Source organism: Coptis chinensis, unplaced genomic scaffold, assembly GCF_015680905.1.
Source record: "Coptis chinensis isolate HL-2020 unplaced genomic scaffold, ASM1568090v1 utg279_pilon_pilon, whole genome shotgun sequence".
Classification (NCBI taxonomy): domain Eukaryota; kingdom Viridiplantae; phylum Streptophyta; class Magnoliopsida; order Ranunculales; family Ranunculaceae; genus Coptis; species Coptis chinensis.
The window spans coordinates 156,632-176,631 of NW_028238138.1; the positions used below are offsets into that span (position 1 = coordinate 156,632).

The 20,000-nt window shown below is 36.6% G+C and overlaps 4 protein-coding genes and 1 long non-coding RNA gene across 7 annotated transcripts; 1 reads left to right on the top strand and 4 right to left on the bottom strand.

Moving 5' to 3' along the window:
- Positions 1 to 102: 102 nt before the first annotated feature.
- Positions 103 to 2,691, bottom strand: LOC147473316 (putative 6-phosphogluconolactonase 4, chloroplastic). The gene is made up of 3 exons (XM_086587605.1): positions 2,096 to 2,691; positions 1,882 to 2,017; positions 103 to 825 (listed from the first exon to the last, which is right to left on the bottom strand). The coding sequence occupies exons 1-3, from the start codon at positions 2,449 to 2,451 to the stop codon at positions 358 to 360; spliced, it is 960 nt and encodes a 319-aa protein (XP_086443731.1). The 5' UTR covers positions 2,452 to 2,691; the 3' UTR covers positions 103 to 357.
- Positions 2,691 to 8,535, bottom strand: LOC147473317 (cytochrome b5-like). Of its 3 annotated transcripts, none has more exons than XM_086587609.1 (4): positions 8,401 to 8,535; positions 4,361 to 4,449; positions 3,324 to 3,390; positions 2,691 to 3,132 (listed from the first exon to the last, which is right to left on the bottom strand). In XM_086587609.1, the coding sequence occupies exons 2-4, from the start codon at positions 4,445 to 4,447 to the stop codon at positions 2,879 to 2,881; spliced, it is 408 nt and encodes a 135-aa protein (XP_086443735.1). In that variant the 5' UTR covers positions 4,448 to 4,449; positions 8,401 to 8,535; the 3' UTR covers positions 2,691 to 2,878. The 3 variants fall into 3 exon arrangements, with proteins under 3 accessions (XP_086443735.1, XP_086443734.1, XP_086443736.1); XM_086587608.1 differs by lacking the exon at positions 8,401 to 8,535 and adding an exon at positions 4,494 to 4,754; XM_086587610.1 differs by lacking the exons at positions 4,361 to 4,449; positions 8,401 to 8,535 and adding an exon at positions 3,775 to 3,909.
- On the top strand, positions 6,934 to 8,198 carry LOC147473318 (uncharacterized). Its single transcript, XR_015210487.1, has 2 exons — positions 6,934 to 7,434; positions 7,926 to 8,198. It is a non-coding gene; the product is annotated as an uncharacterized LOC147473318 (long non-coding RNA).
- A 1,489-nt stretch (positions 8,536 to 10,024) lies between the features above and the next one.
- Positions 10,025 to 12,121, bottom strand: LOC147473319 (cytochrome b5). Its single transcript, XM_086587607.1, has 4 exons — positions 11,896 to 12,121; positions 11,710 to 11,803; positions 10,766 to 10,832; positions 10,025 to 10,546 (listed from the first exon to the last, which is right to left on the bottom strand). The coding sequence occupies exons 2-4, from the start codon at positions 11,794 to 11,796 to the stop codon at positions 10,293 to 10,295; spliced, it is 408 nt and encodes a 135-aa protein (XP_086443733.1). The 5' UTR covers positions 11,797 to 11,803; positions 11,896 to 12,121; the 3' UTR covers positions 10,025 to 10,292.
- A 1,265-nt stretch (positions 12,122 to 13,386) lies between these two features.
- Positions 13,387 to 19,022, bottom strand: LOC147473320 (rust resistance kinase Lr10-like). Its single transcript, XM_086587611.1, has 5 exons — positions 18,626 to 19,022; positions 17,403 to 17,469; positions 17,033 to 17,208; positions 15,311 to 15,377; positions 13,387 to 15,095 (listed from the first exon to the last, which is right to left on the bottom strand). The coding sequence occupies exons 1-5, from the start codon at positions 18,743 to 18,745 to the stop codon at positions 13,684 to 13,686; spliced, it is 1,842 nt and encodes a 613-aa protein (XP_086443737.1). The 5' UTR covers positions 18,746 to 19,022; the 3' UTR covers positions 13,387 to 13,683.
- Positions 19,023 to 20,000: the final 978 nt, after the last annotated feature.

A 20,000-nucleotide genomic window follows, 5' to 3' on the forward strand; every position in this document is an offset into this window, starting at 1 on the left:
AGCGCCTCAATCAAGTGCAATCCTCTCTTCTATTATTGAGTTTTTACCCTGAACCTCACACACAAACCAAAAGGCTACTAATATTTGATTACAGAAACCAAATTTATGTTGGAGACTGGCACAAGATACACTAGTAGTATACCATATAGACTTTTCAGCATTACAACCACAAACCGGATACCCTGAGCTTCTGGCTCATCACAGTCCATTTTCTCTACTACAAAATATACCGGATTACAACAAAACTATCAGGGGCATGGAAAAACCGATTATTTCAAACAGAGATTATTATAGTTCGTAATGACATCAACCTCACATTATTAGATTTTTCTTTGGGGCTGGGAACCAATTCTCATTCTACAACTTCGAAGCTGCTTCTTTGTCCAGAAACCAAGTTGTTGCCCCATCTTCAGGTAAGGCCATTTGAACAGGAAGCACATCAGATGTCGTATCGCTTCCCAAAGCTCTACGGACTACATCAGATTTACCAGCTCCAGCAACCACCATTGCAATTTTTGCAGATGAATTGATCACTGGGAAGGTAAAAGTTATCCTTTCTGGGGGAGGTTTGGGTGAGTCCTTAATAAACGTAACCCACCGCTGATTCTCGTTGACAAGAGGATGACCGGGAAAAAGAGATGCCACATGACCATCTGGACCCATCCCCAATAACATGAGATCAAATTTTGGGAACCCACTAGCTGCTGAAAGATCAACTACCTTGGTCTTAACCAATTGCTTTAGACAGGTTTCATAATCATCAGCGGCACCCTCAGCCGAGAGCGCATCATTAATAGCATAAACATTACCAGGAGGAATTGGGACCTGTTAGAGGTAAAATATCTATTAAAAACATAACTATGAATAAGTAAGAGAAGGAACAACAGCAACTCAAGTGAACCAAAAGTAAAATTACCGATTTTACTTAAGAAGGCTTGCTACGACCAACCAAAGACCAACCAATTGAGCAATGAAGTTACACACAACTGCTTATATTGCATGTAACAAACAATAGAGAACCATTTTCCAGAATTCAAGTGCTGTAATAGTCAATCTTTTCTTACTAGTCAAAGAAGCAACTTTTCCCATTTGCCAACAAAACTTCATCACAGAATAAAGGGGTCAATCAACATGCAACCGAATGTGACGGTGATGTCTTTGACAGGGCGATTCAAAGTTAGTCAATGTTGTAGACAACCAATTAAAAGATGTGTAGTTTGCAAAATTGCAAAAATATCATCATGGGGAAGTTTTCATTGTAAATGATCATTTGAGGCCATCACTGGTCGTGAGTAAATATTTTGCATCAAAACCAGATAAATGACACATAAACAACCTTTGTGACAAAGATATGGCCATTGCAAAGTTTTCCATTTCCACTTATACGTTGGATGAGACAAGATCAAGGGATCTTTAGGAATCAATACTTTCAATGTACTGCAACTTCAACAGGTAAAGAAAAAATCCTCGTTTGATAAGAAACCATGAAGGGAAGGTGATTACAGTTGGTCTAGGTAGTAATCTTGCTAACTAAATATATCAAAGATATTCGTACACAATTTCCAGGTTTCTTGGCTCGAAGACAAGCCATCTCTTTATGGGGAGCAATGTTGGCTGCATGGTCACATACAGTTCAAAGCATCACTAGTATGGATAATACCTGATTTTCCTTTATTTCACTTTGTTTGTGTGTTCAACTGCAACTAAACCCAATACTAGCTGTAATTTGAATTGTAGTTGATTAACAATACAAATCGTCATGCATGCCCAATAGCAGACTAGTTGATCCAAAGTAAATTTTCACTAACTCAAAACAAACATAATACATGCTTTTTAGGTTGAGAGGCACAAAGAATAAAACTTTAAAAAAATTAAAGTCACCTTAGAGAGGAAACCATCATAGGCGAGCTTGTAGTTACTATCATCGTGATCCTTAGGAACAACTCTCTCATCCACCCAGAATACATACCATTTCGCCCATTCCACTGACTCCAGGTACGGCAGTTCAACCAATTTTCTGATATTCCAAATTATAATAAACAATTTAAGAAAAAAAAAAACAAATCAATAACTTTAACAAAGAAATAAGAATGACCTAAGAGATTTAATGAGAGAACCACCGGATAAAACGACAGTGAAAGCACCCCTCTCTTTCACGAAGTTTTCCGACAAATCAGCAGTGTATTTGGCAAGAGAAACCGAGAGAGCTTCTTCGTTATCAAAGATCTGGATATCTGGTTTCGCTTTCTCAATAATAGAAACAGCAGACATGATGGTTGAGGCTTTTGATTTCAAGTTGTTGGATCTGTTGGAGTTTTTGAGGGTTAGAGATAGTTGTGAGATGGATGAGGTTTTCGAGGGAATTAAGACGAGGTTTGGAGATGGTCGTAGTAGTGCTGAGGGAAGAAGGTTGCGCGTTGGAATAGAAAAGAGAACTGAACAAGTGCCCATTTGCTTCCTTTATATATATTATATATATATATATAGTGTGATCTTGAGGAGAAGAATGCTAATTGGCCACGGCAGCCTATTGCATTTCTATGTTTGTTTCCTTTCCTGTCAACCTTTGATTTTGATGAACTGAAGCAACACTGCAACAGCTGCCTGCAAAGCCCAATGTTCTAAGCTAATTCAAAACAAAATCTTGAAATTATCTTCCTATAAATGTCAAGGATACATAAAGTAAAACATTTTAAGGCATGAATTGTTCGAGGTTATCGAGCATAATTATTAGTGTGTTCAAGGATACAGAAATTCGACTAGACACAAACATGATGGAGGATTTGGAATATGGAATTGGTAATGAGCGACAAATCTATTGTTTTGGAGCAACTCTGACAACGCATGCTTGTTTGTGCATCTTCTGGCAACCCTTTTGCTAATCCTCTTTTTTGGTGAAGTGTCGGACAGCAAAGGCTAAGCCCAATATCATTGGCGGTACTAAGAACTGCAAAATCTTTATCAGAAAGTCGGAAGTTTTATCTTGGTTGTGGTGTACTTGCTCATCTGGAGCATAAATTCGCTTCTGAGGAATAGTTGCAGGATCAATTTCACCAATATAGAATTTATCCATTATTTCTTTCGCATCATCACTGTGACCTGTGTCTTCAAAATCATTCGTTGCATCTTTTCCTGCATGTTTACAAATAGGTTTCATGAATCCATGTCCTAAGAACAGTTACATGTGTCTGGGACTCAAGCTGGTAATATTGTTAGGAGTTATCACCAACATCATTACCCACCCAGTTAGTATATATTATTTACCCGTGAAGTGGGGAACAACTTGAAAGTAAGTGAAACACAGAAAAGACAATGAGGCTTACCAATAACTGCAATCAAGACCTCGATACCTCCGGGGTGATCGTCCATGAATGGGGTTACATCGTAGACCTGAAGAAGTAGATAAAGAAGTACAATTTAGATATTGGGTACATAGATGTGGGAGTATATACTATATAGCAGCTGATAAAAAGAGAGAAAAAATAAGAAGATCATCTCCCACAATGGATATATATTCTCTTCTCAAAAGTTTTTTCTACTCCAATTTATTTACCCATTGTTGGGTTGGGTATGTGTGTGTGTTTTGGGAGGGGGAAGTCCTAAATTGCGTACTGCTGCATAGACCATTTATTAGCTCCAGCTACCCCGAGGACATCCTCATAGGGATGAGGGTCCACGGCCTGTTGAATGTGTGATCCAACAGTCTGAAAATCAAAAACAAAAAGGATGAGAGGATGTTGCATGTCTTGGATCACACATCCAACGGTCGCAGACCTCATCCCTATGAGGACATCTTCGGGGTAGACAACCTCCCATTTATTTGCCTCAAACTGGACCATCTATGCCTGCAAACATCCACAAACAGACTAAACTATCTGCAAATACTCTGTTTAGGTGGAGGTTCCTTTTTGTAGGGTCCTTTTAGGTGGAAGCAAAAGAAAATCATACTTCCACAGTTCCACCTTATTCCCAGGCTATAAATACAAGCCCAAGCCAGAGTTCATTTCCATATGACTTGAGGTCCAGTACAAGCTCATTTGGTCAACAATTTTAACGTATTCATTATCAAAAGTGTGATTCTTCAGCACATCCAAAACTGAATTAGTAAAAAATCGTAGACGCAATCTAGATTAGTGATCAAGAACAGATCTTTCTTTGTTAACTTGAGTCTTCATCCAATTGTCTAGAAATAAATGTTTTGTTATTTATTTCTACAGCCTACTTGATTTAAGTGAAATGTACCAGATAATCAGATAGTAACTAATCAGTTGCAGATATATAAAATAAGTAACTAATCAATTGGTGAACAAATTTCGGGTTCAATCATTCAACATTTGGAAAAGAGAGTTAAAAAGTGAACCTTTCCGGAGATTATGAGCCAGCAATCCTTGGCCAGGTTGTGCTTGGAGACCTCCTCAAAGGAATAGATTTTGGGATATGAAGCCATTGCTACTCAAATAAACCAAAAACAATAATTACTTTGAATCACTTACGAGAGACACTCTAATAAACACTTCAAATCGATCGGCTCCTTTTTCTCAAACTAAACGCAAAAGACATTGAAGCAATTATATACAAGACTCCTTATCCTGTCTATCTATCTGTAAACTCAAAACCCCCAGATTTTTCTAAATTTACAATTTCAGCCACGAGGGCGTCTTGTAAATTCTCCGTAGTGCCTGAGCCATCCAATGCCATTCCCACGTCGTTCTCTCTCTCTCTTCTTTTACGTTCTCTCTCTCACGGGTTCTCATCTCTCTCTTCTTTTATGGTCTGACATTCTGACTCTCTCTTCTGTTTTTTTTTTTTTTTTTTTTTTTGTGGGCCAACAGAAAACATAAAACAAGATAACAAAACTGGCTGAAATTAGGGGTGCGGGGTGCCTCTGTTTTTCGGAAAAGGACCCAATTTTTTGGAATTCCGGTACGATATTTTTTCACATTTGGTAATGATATCTGTGTTTCGATATCTGAAATTCCAATATTTGATTTTTCTAAAAAATAATTATATCCAAATTATATGTGTTTTCAAAATCCGAACTAATCCAATTTCCAATCAATTTCTGAATTTTTAACATATAATGGTCTATTTCATATAGTTACTAAATTAAAACTACATATAGTTTACAAACCAAATAAAAACCTTACATACGTAGAACATTGTCTCTCTTACAACTTCAAGCAAACGATATTGTCATTCTAGTACATGTCTCAATTTATCTCATATTCCCATTTATTGAATTAATATATTAACATAAATAATTTTTTTGCTTACGCCATTGGATGACATATATATCAGAGTATGATTGATTATTCATATATATTGTTCATACTTTAACATAAATTATTAACATTTATTGTTCATACTTATTTAGGGTATGAACAATCAATGTTTATACCTCAATATAATGTATGATCAGTAAGAACACCTATTGAAGTATAAACAATCATTGTTCATATCTATTTGGGGTATGAACAATTATTGTTTTTACTAATCATACATTATGTGATGTATGAACAGTATGAACATTTATTGTAGTATGGACAATCATTATTTATACATATTTGGGGTATGAACAATTACTATTCATACGTCAACATGAGCTATAAATACTAATTGTTCATAGTTATTTGGTGTATGAATAATTAATGTACTGTTCATACTTCAATATAATGTATGATCACTAAGAACATCTATTGGAGTATGAACAATCATTGTTTATACCTCAACATGAGTTATGAACACTCATTATTCATATGAATAATCATTGTTCATACCTATGTTCATACTTCAATATAATGTATGATTAGTAAGAACATCTATTGGAGTATGAACACTCATTGTTTATATTGTTCATACATCAACATAATGTATGATTAGTAATAACACTTAATCATTGTTCATACCTATATATTGAGAGTATGAACAATCATTGTTCACACCTCAACGCAATGTATGATCAGTAAGAACACCTATTGAAGTATGGACAATCATTGTTCATACTTATTTGGGGTATGAACAATCACTGTTCATATTAACATGAGTTATGAACAATCATTGTTCATACTTTAACATATTGCATGAGGTACGTTAACCTATTTGGGTATGAACAATCAATGTTAATACAACAACATAAAATGAATACTTATTGTTTATAGCAAAACGACTGAAATGGTAAAATCATAAAATATTTATTTCAAATCTGGGCTATTTGTCCTTACGAGTTATTTTCACTCGAAAATTGGTTTTCAGAATTATTTACACCCGAAAATTGTCCTTGAGAGTGATTTAAAAAAAATTAGAGGTTCTACAATTAGCCAAATTTTGTAAACTGTTAACTATATTTGGCAAGTTTGGATTTACTTTTTATTTTTTGTATTATTTGTACAATGTTTAGAATAGTTAGGAGATAATATATACAAAAAAAAAATTAGCTAAATTCAAAACTTATAAATGCCCTAAGAGCATTCCCAATGCAAGTGAAAAAGAGGGGGATGTGAAAATTTTCACCTCCTTTTGGTTCAAAACCAGTGCCCAATGTAGAGGTGAAAAAGATTGTGACTATTTTCCCAAGTCATTCCCAGGGCGAAACCTTCAACTGAGATAGTGACTGACTTGTGAACTTCAGACGGAATATTGCATTATGTCTGGTGTGTTTTAATTTTTTTTTTTTTTTTTTTCCGGACGGAATGTTTCATTCCATCTAGCGTGTTTTTTCGATTTTTTTTTTTTTTTTTAACTTCAGACAAAATACCAGACGAGATGTTACATTCCGTCCCGATAAAAAAGCCTCCAGACAGAATCCAACATCTGAGATTATTTTTCACCTTATTTTTCACTAAAATGGTAATAAAATGGAAAAATATTGCCTTGCATTGCATTGGGAATGTTCTAAAGAGGCTGTTTTATGTGTCAAGATAAAATATGTCCCTTGACCCACTTATTTGTTTTTTTTTAAAAAGCCGGGTACTGTTAAAAAAAAACTGGTACTGTGAGTGATTTTCACTCGAAAATGGCCTTTTAAAAAAAAAAAACCAAAACCAACAACAACAACTGGTTCTGCGAAATGGCCTTGAGTGATATACTTGGTTGCTATATTTTATTTTCCAGTTGAATTATTATTATTATTTAACATGTCGACGGAAATCGAAGAAACGGAGGAACAAAATCAAGAAAAATCTGAATTACAAACAACAACACAACTAGTTAACGAATGAGTTGAAGGAAGATGGTACTGAGGTTTCTCACACTACTGTTAATGCTTCCGAAGCTCAAAGACGCCTGATAGATTCCTCACTAACTTACCATCAGATCTATCCTCGTTACAACAGTGTTGTAAGTTTAAATACTAGTTCTCCATCTAAAGATGCCTCACTCGAGGAAGCTTGTAAAAAGTATGACGAGGCCACCCATCTTTTCCCCACCCTTCATGATGTAAGTATTCAATTTGCTTCCCCAATATATAAATGTTATGTCTTTGTACAACCATTATTCAATTCTATTGGCTTGATTTTTTATTGGATGTCAACTTGCCTATTGCCCAAACTCTATTTTAGAAATGTATGAACGTATTCTTTATTTGCACTGTAGAAATTGTGTCAGGTATTCTATATTCAGTGAAGCTGTTCTACTTCACCCATTCTTTTTTTAGCAGCCATTCTTTGCACTACTTTTCTTTTTCGTGGAAATATTGCCATTGTATATCGACAAAGAAAGGTTACATGCCATGCCCAGTGTTTATTATACCCTGACTGGAATGTTAATTGAGGATTTCATCCCTGATATTCTTGGAATGGTATAAACATGTTCAGTTTTCACATTGTACAGATTGTCTCTTCAGCGTAAACCAAAAAAGATTATCAAAGTATCAAATGAAGCTATTCTGTTTTGAACTCCTTGATTAAATGTTGTTGACGTTATTCCAGGCTTTCTATAATTGGGCTGTTGCAATCTCTGATCGGGCGAAAATGCGTGGTTGTACTAAAGAAGCCGAAGAACTATGGAAACAGGTCTGGTTTTGGTAATGGCTTCATTTTCTAGAATTGTTGTTGCCATTCATAATTATTAGCTTAAAACACTGTTATCTTACTGTGTACTGTATTTCAAATACTTGATTTTCCTTGATTTCGCTTTGTTTGTGTGTTCAACTGCAACTAAACCCAATAATAGCTGTAATTTGAATTGTAGTTAATTAACAATACAAATTGTCATGCATGCCCCATAGCAGACTAGACTGCAAACTGAAACTGTAATAGGCACTACTATGGGGTTACAAGTAATATTTGATCGTAAGTAAATTTTCACTAACTCAAAACAAACATAATACATGCTTTTAGGTTGAGAGGCACAAAGAATAACAACTTACAAAAAAAAAAGCTGTAACAAAAAAATTAAGGTCACCTTAGAGAGGAAACCATCATAGGCGAGCTTGTAGTTATTCTCATCCACCCAAAATACATGCCATTTCGCCCATTCCACTGACTCCAGTTACGGCGGTTCAACCAATTTCCTGAGATTCCAAATTATAATAAACAATTAAAAAAAAGTTAGTATTAACCTAGGTTACATGGACACGCCATATTTTGAAAAAAATCCATGTCGGATACGTATTCATGTGTCCGTGTCGGACACATATTGCATGTAATTTACCTCGAATTTTGACATTTTGCCACGTCCGACAATTCATATCATCCGATATGTCAATGTAACCTAGGTACTAACAAATCGATAACTTAACAATTAACAAAGAAATAAGAATGAACAAGACTGATCTGAGAGATTTGATGGGAGAACCACTGGATAGAACGACAGTGAAAGCACCCCTCTCTTTCACGAAATTTTCCGACAAATCAGCAGTGTATTTGGCAAGAGAAACTGAGAGAGCTTCTTCTTTATCAAAGAACTGGATATCTGGTTTCGTTTTCTCAATAATAGATACAGCAGACATGATAGTTGAGGCTTTTGATTTCAAGTTGTTGGATCTGTTGGAGTTTTTGAGGGTTAGAGATAGTTGTGAGATGGATGAGGTTTTTGCGGGAATTAAGACGAGGTTTGGAGATGGTTGTAGTAGTGCTGAGGGAAGAAGGTTGCGCGTTGGAATAGAAGAGAGAACTGAACAAGTGCCCATTTGCTTCCTTTTATATTATATAATATAGCTGTTGATCACTGACCACCTCCTTTCCTCAAAGTGTCAAGTGTGTGTGTGTGTCAGGCCCTTGTAAGTTGGTGAGATGGCATTAATTTCGATACTGACTGAACTTTTCGCTCCACATCAGCATATTTAGAGTATAGACAACGAGATTTGAGATTTTGTAAGAATTTATTTCAAGTTACAACTCTTTGGTTCGTTTTGGGTATTCATTTTTTAGGTATAATGAACACTGAACTTGGCAGCAAGTTGCGCAATCGAACCCTGATAAATCCAACATTACAAACATTATGGGATTCGTAATAATAAGAACAAAAAGTGGAAGAAACACACATAAAATTTTCTGGGTGGGAGGTTCTATGGGTTTGCCGGTGCTGCTAACCAAGCTTATAAAGAAGTTTGGGTGGCAACTTTGAGTACCTAAAGTTCCATAATCCCATACAACTCAGTAACCTGAGAATGCTGTCCTTTATCAATCACATACTTAATCAGTTCTTCCCATTTGGCCTCAACTGTCCTATATAGTGTGATCTTGGGGAGAAAAATACTAATTGGCCACGGCAGCCTATGCATTTCTATGTTAGTTTATTTCCCTGTCGACCTTTGATTTTGATGAACTTTCTTTCCCTGTCAACCTTTGATTTTGATGAACTAAAGCAACACTGCAACAGCTTACCTGTGTTTCTTTACCACTCTGTCTCACAGGATAGCTTCACTATGCCAAAGCCCAATGTCTCTGCTAACTGCTGTAAGCTAATTCAAAACAAAATTTTGGAATTATCTTCATATAAATGTCAATCTATGTGACCTGCATAAAATCACAGTAAAAAACCCAAATAGCCACTTAAAGTTATCCTTCCTGCTGAAAGTAAAACATTTAAAGGCATGAATTGTTCCAGGTCTTTTTCATTATCGAACATAATTATTAGTGTGTTCAAGGATACATAAATATTTGCTGAAGCTAACAGAAACACATCGACACCAATAGACTCTAAAAAAAAATACTTTGTAGATTGAAATTCTACTAGACACACAACATGATGGAGGATTTGGAAAATGTAATAAGCGACAAATATATTGTTTTGGAGCAACTCTGACAATGCAAGCTACTGATTTACTTGTGCATCTTCTAGCAACCCTTTCGCTAATCCTCTTTTTTGGTGATGTGTCGGACAGCAAAGGCTAAGCCCAATATCACAAGCGGTACCAAGAACTGCAAAATCTTTATCAGAAAGTCGGAAGTTTTTTCTTGGGTGTGGTGTACTTGCTGAGGTGGAGCATAAGTTCGCTTCAGAGGAACAGTTGACGGATCAATTACACCAATATAGTATTTATCCATCATGTCTCTCGCAGAATCACTGTGACCCACATCTTCAAAATCATTCGTTGCATCTTTTCCTGCATGTTTACAAATAGGTTTCATGAATCCATGTCCTAAGAACAGCTACATGTGTTGTCTGGGACTCAAGTTGGTAATATTGGTAGGAGTTATCACCACAGACGCGAGTGTGAAACCCACCAGCATCATTACCCACTCCGTTGGTATATATTATTTACCCATGAAGAGGGGAACAACTTGAAAGTAAGTGAAACACAGAAAAGACAATTGATGCTTACCAGTAGCCGAAAGCAAGACCTCGTCACCTCCGGGGTGATCATCCATGAATGGGGTTACATCGTAGACCTGAAGAAGTAGATCGAGAAGCACAATTTAGATATTGGGTATCATAGATGTGGGAGTATGTAGTAGTTGAGAAAAGGAGAGAAAAAAGAAGAAGATCGTCTCCCACCAATGAAAATCTATTCTCTTCTAAAAAGTTTTCTCTACTCCAATTTATTTCCCCATTGTTGTTGGGTTGGGTGTGTCATGTGTGTGGGTGTGTGTGTGTGTTTGTGGGAGGGGGAAGTCCTAAATTGCGTACTGCTGCATAGACCATTTATTGGCTCCAGCTACCGGGATGAGGGTCCACGGCCTGTTGGATGTGTGATCCAACAGGCTGAAAATCAAGAACAAAAAGAATGAGAGAGATGATGAGAGGATGTTGCATGTCCAGACCGTTGGATCACACATCCAACGGTCGCAGACCTCATCCCTATGAGGACATCCTCGGGGTAGACAACCTCCCATTTATTTGCCTCAAACTGGACCATCTATGCCTGCAAGCACATCCACAAACAGACTAAACTATCTGCCAATAGTCCATTTTCATGGAGGTTCCTTTTTGTAGGGTCCTTTTAGGTGGAAGCAAAAGAAAATCATACTTCCACAGTTCCACCTTATTCCCAGGCTATAAATACAAGCCCAAGCCAGAGTCCATTTTCATGTCCTGTACAAGCTCATTTGGTCAACAATTTTAACTTGTTCATAAAACGTAGACGCAATCTAGATTAGTGATCAAGAACAGATCTTTCTTTGTTAACTTGAGTCTTCATCCTATTTATTTCTAGAGCCTACTTGATTAAGTGAAGTGTACCAGATAATCAGATAGTAACTAATCAGTTGGTGATCAAATTTCGGATTCAATCATTCAACGTTTGGAAAAGAGAGTTAAAAAGTGAACCTTTCCGGAGATTATGAGCCAGCAATCCTTGGTCTGGTTGTGCTCGGAGACATCCTCAAAGGAATGGATTTTGGGATCTGAAGACATGTTTTTGCTACTCAAATAAACCAAAAAACAATTAATCCAATATATATATATATATCAATCTGTTATTGATGAAAACAATAATTACTTTGAATCACTTACGAGAGAAACTCTAATAATAAACACTTCCAATCGATCGACTCCTTTTTCTCAAACTAAACATAAAAGACACCGAAGCAATTATATACAAGACTCTTCTCCTGACTATATATGGAAACTCAAAACCCCCATATTTTGCTAAATTTACAGTTTCAGTCACGAGGGCGTGTGGCCTTTTTAGGTGGAGCGCTGGACTTAAATTCAGTGTTGTAAATTCTCCCTAGTGCCCTTTCCTGAGTTACATGATTTAACTAACTAACTATTTTAGTCGACAAAAAAAAGATGAGGACAATAATGGAAACAAATATGGCGGTAGAAAATAAGAATAAAAAAGTGCTGGTTGTTGCAAGGAGATGACGTCCAACATATACAAAACAAAACAAATGGTTTGACCAACGGGATCTAAGAATCACGCTCTCGCCTGGTTCTTTCAAGATTCAAAGCCAACACATATCACGTGGTGGACACTTTAAAACCACCTCAATTGTCAATACTTTGACGAAATTAGCATTTTTTTTTTTTGTTGGTGAAATGAGTTGGTTAACTTCTGATGATATCCCTATATAGGGATCGACATCCGATTATTGAAAAACAAACTTTGCCAATCAAAAAAAAAAAAAAAAAAAATTCACATTTTTTTTTTAATTTTTGAGCATTAATTTTCGTGATCGTTGGATCCAATGGTATATGGCCTTTCATCTATATAGGGATATCTTTACCAAATTTGGTACACAATCATCTCTTTAGGGATGACCGGTTATTGAAAAACAAACTTGCCAATAAAAAAAAAAAAAAATCTTTGGTAGTTACCAAAAAAATTTAATGATCTGACTAATTAATCTTTGGTAGTACCTACAAATTTTTATTATCTGTAACCAATTAATCATTTGCAATGGTCTATTTTGCAACTACAACATTTACTTACTTTGTTGATGGACTAACCGTGTATTATCAAGAGAGAACGATTAACTGCGGGAATAATTATCAACCACACATGTGGTGGGTTGCAAACTTACAACTTACAGCAGTCCATCTTTCCCATTTCGCTTGTGCTTCATCAATCAAATCCTGTTCCCTCAGAAAATTAAGTTCTTCTCTTGGTGCCGCTTGCTGGCAGGTGAAACTTGGAAAGAAATTCATTATTTGGCGTTGGTTGGCATACAAAAATACATACATCAGAAGTATGTTGCTAATGGCAACCATTCAGATCTAAATTCATAGCCTTATTCAAATCAAGAATTTCATAATTGAAACTTTCAATCAAGTATTTTTGGGTAAAACTTAACTTTGCTCACAGAAATTTGACTTTTCATTTTTTGTGTAGAAAACAATTGTTAAATTCATTTGAGCTGAAACTATGTTGAAGGCATTTGTCGCATCTGAATTTTGATCTATGATCTATCTTGTTTTTTTAAGACTAAAAAGTTAATTAATTGATAAAGAATAAAGAGATTACAAAATGTTACAAGGAAGATTACATGCAGAGGATTATAGCACTGACAAATCCGAAGTAAAATTTGTGCTGATTTTCAATTCGGTGCAACAAGCTAGGCTTCTCAGTTCGACTACATCTTATCATCATTGGCAAATAGCAGGTGTTGATCCATACTTACCTAGACAATCTGCTCCAAAGTTTATTCCCCTCGGCCCCTCCACGTGGAGATGACATTCATCAAGGTTGTTTTCATTTAAGTTCTCGCCATGCTGCCTGAGCCATCCAATGCCCATTACCACTACGAAAAACTTGCTCCAACGCTTCATTTCATTATGGAAAATCCCATTAGCTTACATTTAAATTGATGTGGTCGTAGAAATCGGTGTTGTTGGAGGTCCACTAATTTGGGTGGATCCACCTCCCCATGTGCTTCCGCTTGAAGAACCACTATATGGATATAACGGATCAGGAGGTGACGGAAGTTGTATGTTCCCCATAAGTACCTGCACCACAACGCTCATCGTTGGTCTGTCATTAGGCCTGTATTGCGTACACCATAACGCCATTGTAGCTAATGTCTTTGCCTTTGTTTTATCCTTCTCAGCGATGCCACATTCATCCATAATTTCATCTAGTTGCCCTTTCTTGAACTTTTCCCAAACTTGTCCAGGTAACCAATTTTCGCCATCAAGATTCTTCTTCCTTCCCAAAACTTCAAACAACATCATTCCAAAGCTATAAATATCACTTTTCGAAGTTACTGGCATTTGCATCCACATTTCTGGGGCAGCATAGCTGCGGGTCCCTCTAAACTCTATCAGAGATATATGACTTAAATCTCTTTGAGAAACCTTGGCCATTCCAAAATCTGCAACTTTAGGACAAAGTTTTGAGTCAAGGAGCACATTACCAGGCTTTACGTCATAGTGAACTATTTCATGCACGCAACCCTCGTGCAAATAAGAAAGCCCTTTTGCCGTCCCAATTGCAATCTCATACAATTTCTCCCATGGTAAATTAAGGTGGTTCTCATATAAAACCTTATCGAAAGATCCATTCTCCAAGTATTCATAGACAAGTGCTTTCATATTGACCTCAAAGCAGTAGCCATAAAGTATAACCAAGTGTCGATGCAAAGTGCTACTCATTGTTCTCACTTCAGCCATGAATGTGAATTCCATGACATTCATTGTGTTGTCTTTTAGTTTTTTCACGGCTACTTGCACGCCAATAGGTAATTTACCTTTAAAGACATCTCCATACGCACCAGAACCTATTTGATTGCTGAAATTTTCAGTAATGCTCGTAAGATCCTTATGTGAATATTGTCTGATCTTCTTTCTTCCCAGCTCATCTAATAACAATTCAATTGAGTTTGAGTTGCCATTGGCCCCTTCTTCCAAAACATCCACAACTCTGGCAGTTTCAATCACTTTCTCCAATTCCTGTTTCTTCTCCGTTGCAATAACCACTTTTGTATGAGCACTATCAGTTTGGTCTTCATCCATCTTCAACCGACTTTTAATTGCTGTATTAGACACCTCTTTACGAGGATCCTCAATCTTTTCTACATTCTCAAATCTTAGCCATCTTCTGAACTTCCTCCCAAATGCTTCAGGCGCCTCTCCATGAGGCTGCGGAAGTGGAGCATAAGTTCGCTTCAGAGGAACAGTTGAAGGATCAATTTCACCAATATAGTATTTATCCATCATGTCTCTCGCATAATCACTGTGACCCACATCTTCAAAATCATTCGTTGCATCTTTTCCTGCATGTTTACAAATAGGTTTCATGAATCCATGTCCTAAGAACACCTACATGTGTCTGGGACTCAAGTTGGTAATATTGGTAGGAGTTATCACCACAGACGCGAGTGTGAAACCCACCAGCATCATTACCCACTCCGTTAGTATATGTTATTTACCCATGAAGAGGGGAACAACTTGAAAGTAAGTAAAACACAGAAAAGACAATGATGCTTACCAGTAGCCGAAAGCAAGACCTCGTCACCTCCGGGGTGATCGTCCATGAATGGGGTTACATCGTAGACCTGAAGAAGTAGATCGAGAAGTACAATTTATATATTGGGTATCATAGATGTGGGAGTATATAGTAGTTGAGAAAAAGAGAGAGAAAAAAGAAGAAGATCATCTCCCACCAATGGAAATCTATTCTCTTCTCAAAAGTTTTCTCTACTCCAATTTATTTCCCCATTGTTGTTGGGTTGGGTATGTGTGTGTGTGGGAGGGGGGAGTCCTAAATTGCGTACTGCTGCATAGACCATTTATTTGCCTCAAACTGGACCATCTATGCCTGCAAGCACATCCACAAACAGACTAAACTATCTGTAAATACTCTTTTTAGGTGGAGATTCCTTTTTGTAGGGTCTTTTTAGGTGGAAGCAAAAGAAAATCCTACTTCCACCTTATTCCCGGGCTATAAATACAAGCCCAAGCCAGAGTCCATTTTCATGTCCTGTACAAGCTCATTTGGTCAACAATTTTAACTTGTTCATTATCAAAAGTGTGGTTCTTCAGCACATCCAAAACTGAATTAGTAAAAAAGTAGACGCAGTCTAGATTAGTGATCAAGAACAGATCTTTCTTTGTTAACTTGAGTCTTCATCCAATTGTCTAGAAATAAATGTTTTGTTATTTATTTGTACAGCCTACTTGATTAAGTGAAGTTTACCAGATAATCAGATAGTAACTAATCAGTTGCAGATATATATAAAATAAGTAACTAATCAGTTGGTGAACAAAATAAGTCCTCTTTGTTGCTAAAAAGAAAAAAAAAGACTTCGCGATGAAAAGTACAAGATAAACTTTTGCGTAGCAATATGAAGTCACCTAGTTGGGAATCACGTAAGGAATCTCTCATGCTGTCTCACTATTTTATTTTCCTGTTTCCAAATGTTTATATAATTGACTAAATTGTTGAAGGGAACAACAAGATCCGTTCAGATCAAACCAGGATAAATGGGATTGGTCTGGCCTCTCGCTTGGATGTAAGACTCCTGCCGCCAACAGATGTCCCATGCCACGTTTTGTGAACAGCTATGCCTGAGAATTAATTAATTGTGATATAGTGCTGAATAAGCCACTTCCCATTGAGGGAGAGAACTAAATAGTTCACCAACCACCACAATGTGACTCTACTGAACTACATCAGGTGAGTTTGTCCTGGGTGGCTCCTATGTGAAGGTGACTATAGCTACCTTACATTGAGAATGCTCTAAGACACGTCACCAATCTACCACTAGACATTTGCTGAAGCTGGTGTTTATGATGCATCTAGTTGCAAACTTACTCGATTTTAAGATAAACTACTAAGGGCGGTGGTTATGAAAAGGTAGCTCTTCTATCAAAATTGTGGCTTCTTGCTTTCTCAACCACATAAAGAAGTTTTCATAAGACTTTGACCTTTCTTCATCGGTGATCTTCCACTTTCATTTAGGGATCAGCAAGCAGGGTTTTGAAATTATTTTATATCAGAACAAAAATCCTTATAGTGGTTTCTATCCAATAGTTGGGAGCGGCTTATGATTCTAATTAATGTACTAAGTAGCAAGGAAGTACGTCATACAAACCTAAACCATGTATATATGAAATCTTCAAATTAGCAAAACATAAAATAGAGAGATACAATCATACAACACTGGATGTTAAATCGGGAAAGAAAGTAATAAAATACTTAAAATAGAACCTTCCCGGAGATTATGAGCCAGCCATCCCTGGTCTTGTTGTGCTGGGAGACATCCTCAAAAGAATAGACTTTGGGAACAGTTGAAGGACCAATTTCACCAATGTAGTATTCCTCCATCATCTCTCTTGCCGAAGTAGAATGACCAACATCTTCAAAATCATTCGTCGCATCTTTTCCTGCATTTGTTCAAACAGGTATTATGAATCCATATCCTATAATTAGTTAAAAGCACCTGCCAGTTAAGTTGGTAAATTGTACGAGTATCACCACAAACCCGGGTCTAAAACCTGTCAGCACCATCACCCACTCATTCAAGAAATAGATATGATTATCTGTGAAAAGGGGAATAAGGTAAAAGGACGATCCTTACCAGTAGAATAAAGCAAAACCTCATCACCTCCAGGATGGTCGTCCATGAATGGAGTTACATCATAGACCTGAAAAAGTAGTTTGAGAATTGCAGGCTAAATCTTGTTTACCATAGATAATTAACAATGATTTTACTATCCAACTAATAATATCATGGCTAATCCAAAATTTCCAATTAAAAATGAAAGGAAACTGTACCCAAAATCGTAACTGAAAGTGCGGATGCTAACTAGTAGAGCATTTCCAATGCAAGGTGACTCACTATTTTTTTCCCCTTTTTAAAATGTTTATTTATATAGTAGGACAGCGTACTTAAATGGTGGGAGAGGATCTAAACGGTTCACCAATCACCATCAACATCACGTGACTCTACTAAACTACGTGAATAAGGTGAGTTTGCCCTGGGAGCTCATATGCATCTCCTGGGTGGAGGTGACTATAGTTACCTTGGACAGAGAATGCTCTAAGATGCATCAGTGCATCACCAATCTACCATTAAACATTTGGTGAAGCTGGTGTTGATTATGATGCATCTTGTTGCACACTTACTGGATTTAAGTTTAATTACTTAATGACGATGATTATGAAAAAGGTAGCTTCTATCAAAATTGTGGCTGCTTGCCTTTTCAAGCTCATGAGAAGTATATAATAGAGTTTACCTCTCTTCGTAAACTTGAATCTACATTCAATCGTCCCCAATAGATGTTTAGTTACTTTGTAAACTCTACTTGGGTCAGCAAAGTACACCTCAAAGGTAAAGCAGCCATATATAAGAATGTGCTATGCAGATCTAGTTGCAATGATAGCACTAGCAGTCAGATGGTGATATAATGATTTAATGAAATAAGGTTATCTAAAGTGCATACATCCATGGTGGCAAGTTTTACTAGCTATGATGTTCAACTCCATCGATTTTTAATTATTAACAATACCTGTTAAATTCCAAAAGTTGGTAATCAAAAGACGCTCGTGTTTGTGCGTTTATGTTGCTCAAAATCCAGATTCAAATCATTAAACATTTGACTTTAGAGAAGATTCTGATCTACTCCTTAATTAAACGATTAGCATCCATGACTTGATTCCAATGGTTAGGAGCTACATATTGAGCTGCATGTATGTACGTCATATAAACCTTACACCTATAAATCAACTTGAAATAAATAAAGCTAATAATAAACAATATATAGATTTAACAGTTGATGGTAATTGAAGAAAGAATAGAACCTTTCCAGAGATTATGAGCCAGCAATCATTGGTTTTGTTGTGCTTGTAGACATCCTCAAACGTATAGATTTTGGTAGACATCTTCTTCTGCTGCTCTCTATCGGGATTAGATCTAAACATCAAATTTATGTTTTGAGTCACTTACAAAACAGAGAAACTGGCTTCACTTCTACTCGTGCTTTTAAATTTTTTAATGAAGTCAACAAGAGTATTTATACTAAAAATACTCGTTGGACGACAACAAACGTAATAAATATACTCATTTTTGGCACTCAGTGACTCAGCGTCCACTCCAACAAACACTTAAAATAAAGAAACCACTGCACTCAAGTTATAAAAAGAGCGTGAGATGAAGCTTCAGACAGGGTATATTAGATTGATCACCAAGCCCAATAGTAATTATTTTTATTCTAGTATACTGTGTGGCAGTGGGGAGTGAACGGAGCTGCGGGGGGAGAGAGAGTTGGGTGATGCGGAGGAGAGAGAGATGGGTGAAGGAGAAAGGGTATTGGGGCGAAGAAAAAATGAGAGAGAATGTGAAGACAGACAGACAGAAACCAACCAAATATATTCCCATTTTTGTCCGCATAGCCCCCTTATGCCGCAAGATCGTTTGCTCCGCTCACTCGATTAACAAATATATTCCCATTTTCGTCCAACGAAAACTTGTATAAATTTCCCCCATATACTATCAAGCAAAATTCTTTCTCCCACGCACAGATTTCCAAAACTCAAACTGTTACAACTGCAATTACTTGGGTTAAAAACAAGTGTTGAAGTCATCATGTATCAAAGTAACAAAATAACAAGGAAGAACCTGCGTTCCTGATTACAGCCCTCTTTATGAGACAAACATATCCCAGATACAAATAAAAACCTCGTAGGTTACCCAATCTAAAAGCTCATCTTTGATCCATTCCACCACCTTTGCAACATCCTTGATTTGCTATGTCCACAAATCCTTCTCCACTTGCTCAAACAGAATCTACTGAGCCGCAGTTACATGATCCCTCAGGCAGCATACATACAGGCATATAGGTGATCCCACATGCTCAAAACTAAATAATATGTCGAACATGAAACCAAAACTCAAAAATAAATAAATACATAAACAGACAATAGGAACTTGGCTACAAAATATAAAGAAAACCTTTTCTTTTTAAACATGCAACCAAGCACGATCTACAGAAATGTACGAGCACAAAAAACTGAGATGATCCCATAGGCTCAAACCCAATGATTTTCATCATCTATGTATATCGTGATAGAAAACCATATGATCAATCAAAGAAAAGAATGAAACACAAACTCACAAACTATAATTCGCTCAGAAAACAAAAATAATATGTTATCAAGAATAATGTGATCCTTCAAG